The sequence below is a fragment of the Littorina saxatilis genome, linkage group LG6 (genome assembly GCF_037325665.1).
Source record: "Littorina saxatilis isolate snail1 linkage group LG6, US_GU_Lsax_2.0, whole genome shotgun sequence".
Classification (NCBI taxonomy): domain Eukaryota; kingdom Metazoa; phylum Mollusca; class Gastropoda; order Littorinimorpha; family Littorinidae; genus Littorina; species Littorina saxatilis.
Genome location: NC_090250.1, coordinates 54,984,030 through 54,990,523, shown reverse-complemented (window position 1 = coordinate 54,990,523; position 6,494 = coordinate 54,984,030). Strand labels below are relative to the sequence as shown.

The following is a 6,494-nucleotide window of genomic DNA, read 5'->3' as shown; positions in this document are numbered from 1 at the left end:
CTGACTCACACACACACACACACACACACACACACACACACACACGCGCGCGCGCACGCACGCACGTAAGCACGCACGCACGCAAACACTGACACACACACACTTACACACACACACACACACACTGACACACACACACACTCACACACACTATTACTGATTCCACACCATCACAACCCAAACTACCACCACCACCAACAACAACATACTATCAAAAATGATGTCTATTCTTGTTCAGGATTTTTATTTTTATTTTGGTCGCTCAATTTATGACGCAGGAACCTTACAATTAGTTAGAATCGTAGCCTACTACGCTGTCACAAACAGCTTACCATCCAAATATATGTAACCGAGTGCCAAATGTAACCTACCCTGATCACGGAGTCAAATAATACAGAGTGCCCCTTTCTCGCCAAGCTCAAACAATCAAAACAAACTGACACAGGTTAAATTACCAGGTTCTTTATTATTTCCATATGATGGTGCGGGGAAATGTGTGGGAAAGCGGGGGTTTACCTTCAATACAAAACTTCCAATGTATTACTCTCTAAAACTAGAACAACCCCAAACAACACTCTAAATCCTTTACTCTAAAGCTATGCTCTAGATTCCCACTCTAGAACTATGCTTTAAAACAATACTTTAAATCCTTCCTCCAAACTACACTCCAGAACTCTACTCTAAATCCTCATTCTCAACTTTAGTCCCAAAAAATCAAAAGACACAATAAAACTCTAATCTAAAACAAACGAAGTCTAAAAAAACAACCTAAAAACAATTCCCCAAAAAAACAATCTAACGAAACCTAACTGAACCCCTCAAACGAAACCTAACTGCACCCCTCTAACGAAATCTAACTGAACCCCTCTAACGAAATCTAACTGAACCCCTTTAACGAAACCTAACTGAACCCCTCCAACGAAACCTAACTGAACCTCTCTAACGAAACCTAACTGAACCCCTCTAACGAAACCTAACTGAACCCCTCTAACGAAACCTAACTGAACCCCTCTAACGAAACCTAACTGAACCCCTCTAACGAAACCTAGCTGAACCCCTCTAACGAAATCTAACTGCACCCCTCTAACGAAACCTAACTGCACCCTTCTAACAAAATCTAACTGCACCCCTCTAACAAAATCTAACTGCACCCCTCTAACGAAACCCCGTCGCACATTCCGCCATTCTGTAAATCACAGAATGCACGTCATAAGCATACATAAACAACTCAACAATTTCAACCACCACAAACTAAATCCTTTAACAACAACAAAACACATCATTCCTTCCAAATAACATGCCTACAATACAGTTCTCTCAAACACTCAAACGGTTTTCTAAAACATTCAATAAACAAAAGTTTTCCCGAACATTTAACTCACAAAACAATCTATTTGAACATTCAAATAAATCCTCCCAAAGCAGGTCACAACCTGCATACTTTAACGCTGTTTTACCCATTATATAAAAAGAATAGCATATGAATAACATACCCGTCTCAGAAAAGTCACATCACTGTTCCCTTTCTGCTCGTAGCAAACCTGCCACGCGACCGCTCACTGGACACGTCTGTTCTGTTCGAAGCCCCAGCGAAAAGTGAATACCCCAACCCACAACATCCCGCGTGCCTACGTCACAAGGTTAAAACAAATTCAACTCAGAGGGGTGTCGGGTACCAAAAAGCGATCATTTTACCTATGCAAATTAAAGGATCGGCTCTTCTGCCAGACCATTTCAATACAGACAAAACACAGTCTCGGAAACCTTAGTGGATCCCCGATAGTACAGGTTTGAATCCTCGATAGCACAGAGGTACCACGAGTTCACGAGTTCAAACGGATGCACAAAAGTACATGTGTACCGTAACTGTCGTTCAGCCACAAGCTCACATATATGACACTAGATGATTACCCGCTTCGCCGGGTACCGGCTTCGCCGGGAAGAAGTAGAGCCGTGAGTGGCGCACCGTACGCCGGCTTCGCCGGGTGAGTGGCGCACCGTACGCGATTGACGCCACACGAAGGAAGGGAGATAAACGCGCAAAACACTGGAGAAGATAAGGAAGAGTTACTGGGAATGGATGTACAGAAAAAAACATAAAAACCAAAATCGGTTCAGCGCTGCGCGCTGAGAGCACGTGTTGAAAATTTTCATCGACCAGATTGTGTCCGGGGTCTACTTGAATATGCCCACCAAATTTGAAGCAGATCCATCAAGAATTTTGGCCGTGCATGGCGAACACACAGACAGACAGACAGACAGACAGACACAAGCCGTATATAGATATAGATGGAACCCGTCGCGATATAACCTTCGTGGTTGAAAACGACGTTAAACACCAAATAAAGAAAGAAAGATATAGATGGAAAGGCTGTGTCTGTTCGTGTACATAAGCTGTCATGAAAGACTGTGAGACTATGCGTAATGCTCATTGGGTTGTACCAGTCTGTGGTCTGCAAAGCACTACCCAAATCCGGCAAAGAAATCAGAGCAATATTCATGCAAGAGAAAGTACTGATGCATGTAGGTAATCTTGCTGTGTAAAATCGGCCTGAGATAACAACACTGTTGATTGAGTCCACACTAGAGCATTGATGAAATTGAATGTTAGCACATCACCAGATAATGTCCCTGATAGGTTTGGATATATGTGCTGACATGGATAATTATCAGTGAGTGAGTGAGTGAATGAATGAGTGAGTGAGAGAGGTGATTAGTTTGTGTGTGTGTGTGTGTGTGTGTGTGTGTGTGTATGTGTGTGTATGTGTGTGTATGTGTGTGTGTGTTGTGTGTGTGTGTACATGTGTGTCCATGTGTGTACATGTGTGTGTGTGTGTGTGTGTGTGTGTGTGTGTGTGTGTGTGTGTGTGTATGTCTGTGTGTCTGTGTGTATGTGACTACTCGTTTTCTGAAACCGATGTAGCGCACCTATTATAATTCAAACCGCTGCTGCAATGCGAACCGTCAATCAACAATCACAATACGTTCACTGTAGATGTTGTTGATCAGAGTTCACGGCAGATGTTTTTAAGTATCCGGTCTGTGACAGAAACTATTGTCTAATTTGGAACAAGGCACTGCATGGGAGAAGGACGAGAGCAAAGGAAAGTTGGTGTTCCGTGTCATTGTTCGTTTCTGGTGAGAACGTGTTCATTGTTATCTTGTAATCATATTATTTGTAGAGTTCAGAGTTTGTAGAGTTCAGAGCTTGTAGAGTTCAGAGTTTGTAGAGTTCAGAGCTTGTAGAGTTCAGCTTTTGCAGAGTACAGAGTTTGAACAATTCAGAGTGTAGAGTTCAGAGCTTGTAGAGTTCAGAAGTTGTAGAGTTCAGAGTTTGTAGAGTTCAGAGACTGTAGATTTCACCAGCGAACCTTCACCAGCGACTGTGAGTGACGACCGAGTCTGGGAGGATGGCCGAGGCGCGACGGACCATCACAACGCGCCGACGACGATAAAAGAGGCCAGAGACGACAGCGACGACGACGACGAAGACGATGACCCCACCGGCAACCCCAGCGTACCTCCCCGAGGTCCAGTAGCAGCTGTCTTCATCGCTGCCGTCGCCGCAGTCGTCGTCCCCGTCACAAACATAGGAGTTAAGCACGCACAAACCGTTGTCGCAGAGAAAACCGGAGCAGCTGGAAGACATGACTTTGATCACGGTGAACGTAAGGCCGTTCACGCCACAATTATTTCCCTTGACTCGCACGAACAGCTGCCCCGAGTTGTCGGACGTGAACCTGAGCGAGAAGGGTAAGAGACGGTCGATGTTGCCGTGGCTTATGCTGGGACTGAAGATGGACCTCCCTGTGAGGACGTTGACCTGACACTCCATGTCGTCCAGGCTCTGTCCACTCACCGTCAGTTGAACCCTGCCGGAACCGCTACGGACAAAGCCCACCAAGCATGTGCTGAGGTAGTAGTTGGTAGAGCTCTGGATGTAGAAAGTCTGGGGGTAAGATCTGGCGGAGACGGAACGCCCGCAGCTGTTGTCTAAGTAGGAAGCTGGAAAGAATTTGTTTTTTTAATTCAAATGCTAGGTGGAACGAATTTAACCTTAACATACCAGATGTAAGCTTAAAGCTTAAGATTCATCATGACAATGTTATACATTGTACATCACGTGCCGTCATTCCATACTTTCACAATAACATCCTGAAGAAGGCAGTTTGCCGAAATATTGAAAAAGAAAAATTTAACCTGGTTACTAATTTGTCCATATTTTTTCTCCAAATGCAAGCTCAAAGAATCTATTCTATACTAATCTGAAAACAAATGGGAAGAATATTATGAAATCCATAAAAGCAATTAGCAACGAATCTTGAAAATTAGTTCATGTTAGATAAACCATGAGTTTCCTTCTTTATTCGACGACGAAATCCACCGATTTGACAGCAAAACTAAGGCTTGGCCACGAGCACAAGACACACACAAGTACCAACAGGCACGGTAGTATAAGAACAAGACCACCACAAAGCAAAACAAAAGTTTTGTCTTTTGTTAAATAAAAAACAAATCTGCCCTTCTGTGCAACTGTCACGAAAATGTCATAGACCAAGAATTTGACCGTTACATAAAATTCACTTTCGTTGAAAGAATTCTCAGAAAACAGACACACACAGAAAGACTCGCTCTAGTCGGTTAATTTATCTAAACATGTTTATGTCTACGGTCATTAAAACGCTACCCAAAAAAACACCATAAACAACAACAACAACAAAACTTGAAAAAGGGATAGAGAGGAAACAAACACGATGATAGCACATTGTTTTGGTATACTCACAATATTAGGCCTTTTATTGGTTGATTGATTGTTTGATTGGTTTCTTGATTGGTTAATTAATAGTTTGATTGCTTGATTGAGTGATTGCTTGACTGATTGAGTGAGTGAGTGAGTGAGAGAGAGAGAGAGTGGGAGGGAGGGAGGGAGGGAGGGATTGAGTGAGTAAGTACGTGATGTATGGGTGGTTGGTTGGTTAATTGATAGATCCAGCTATCCAGGAAATACATTGTACTTTCACACACATGTTCCATAGTCACTAGCTGGCTAGAACGGGCTTTTCCATGATCGACAGTGAGATATACAAGTCTTGAAGATCGTATTGAAACGGCGATTCATTAAAAAAAGATGAATTTACTAATGAAGCTCCAGTGAGACTCCAACACATACCAGTTCATTTCTGCAAAATGTCGTTCCTGGTAGAAGCAAATCCGTAATCATTTAAGAATCCTATATTTCGACAAAGTGGGCAGACTGTTAACAATTAACTTCACATCTTCTGTTAAAGCTAAGCTTAAATAATAATGAATAAATAAATAAATAACAGAAGAATCAATAAATTAAAAAAACTAATGGATGGGTGGAAGGATGAGTGAGTGACTTCCACCTTTTTGACCTGATTTTCTCATATTTCTGGAGGTCTTAAAAGGGGGGGGGTTGTGACTTTATCAGTAAAGTAGGTTACAATAAAGAAGAATCGCTTACCTGCCACAAAGGTTGGGAGGAAGATAATGAGGAAAACGGCAAGAACGCGGAGTTTCATCGTTGCTAGTGGACGTTAACTTTTAAACCGCTATAATAACGCAAAAATCTGCAACTGTAAACGAACAACGCCACACAAGCAAAGACGTACTTAGATATTAAGTTATCGTTTTATAAGGCGTGAAAAAGCGATACTCTTTGCGACAATTGGCGGTCGCTAGCTGAATTGGGGTACAGGTGTTTCAACACACTCACATTATCGCCAGAGTTGAATGATAAACGGATTGCGTTGCGAAATCTGCTCCGAAATGAGAAAAAAAAGTATGTCTTCATAAGGGCGTTCGGAGTCGGTTTTTATATTTAGTCAAGTTTTGACTAAATATTTTAACATCGAGGGGGAATCGAAACGAGGGTCGTGGTGTATGTGCGTGTGTGCGTGTGTATGTGTGAGTGTGTGTGTGTGTGTAGAGCGATTCAGACTAAACTACTGGACCGATCTTTCTGAAATTTGACATGAGAGTTCCTGGGTATGAAATCCCCGAACGTTTTTTTCATTTTTTTGATACATGTCTTTGATGACGTCATATCCGGCTTTTCGTGAAAGTTGAGGCGGCACTGTCACGCCCTCATTTTTCAACCAAATTGGTTGAAATTTTGGTCAAGTAATCTTCGACGAAGCCCGGACTTCGGTATTGCATTTCAGCTTGGTGGCTTAAAAATTAATTAATGACTTTGGTCATTAAAAATCTGAAAATTGTAAAAAAAAATAAAAATTTATAAAACGATCCAAATTTACGTTTATCGTATTCTCCATCATTTGCTGATTCCAAAAACATATAAATATGTTATATTCGGATTAAAAACAAGCTCTGAAAATTAAATATATAAAAATTATTATCAAATTTAAATTGTCCAAATCAATTTAAAAACACTTTCATCTTATTCCTTGTCGGTTCCTGATTCCAAAAACATATAGATATGATATGTTTGGATTAAAAACACGCTCAGAAAG

General features: G+C 41.6%; 1 protein-coding gene across 1 annotated transcript; it reads right to left on the bottom strand.

Moving 5' to 3' along the window:
- Nucleotides 1-223: 223 nt before the first annotated feature.
- On the bottom strand, nt 224-5,744 carry LOC138969544 (MAM and LDL-receptor class A domain-containing protein 1-like). Its single transcript, XM_070342370.1, has 2 exons — nt 5,486-5,744; nt 224-4,005 (listed from the first exon to the last, which is right to left on the bottom strand). The coding sequence occupies exons 1-2, from the start codon at nt 5,541-5,543 to the stop codon at nt 3,374-3,376; spliced, it is 690 nt and encodes a 229-aa protein (XP_070198471.1). The 5' UTR covers nt 5,544-5,744; the 3' UTR covers nt 224-3,373.
- Between the last annotated feature and the right edge of the window lie 750 nt (nt 5,745-6,494).

Bases quoted from the DNA above. Each gene is read 5' to 3' on its own strand.
- LOC138969544 (XM_070342370.1), bottom strand. From the start codon at position 5,543: ATGAAACTCCGCGTTCTTGCCGTTTTCCTCATTATCTTCCTCCCAACC. The intron at 4,006-5,485 runs GTAAGCGATTCT...AATTCTTTCCAG, and splicing joins CCTCCCAACCTTTGTGGCAG to CTTCCTACTTAGACAACAGC.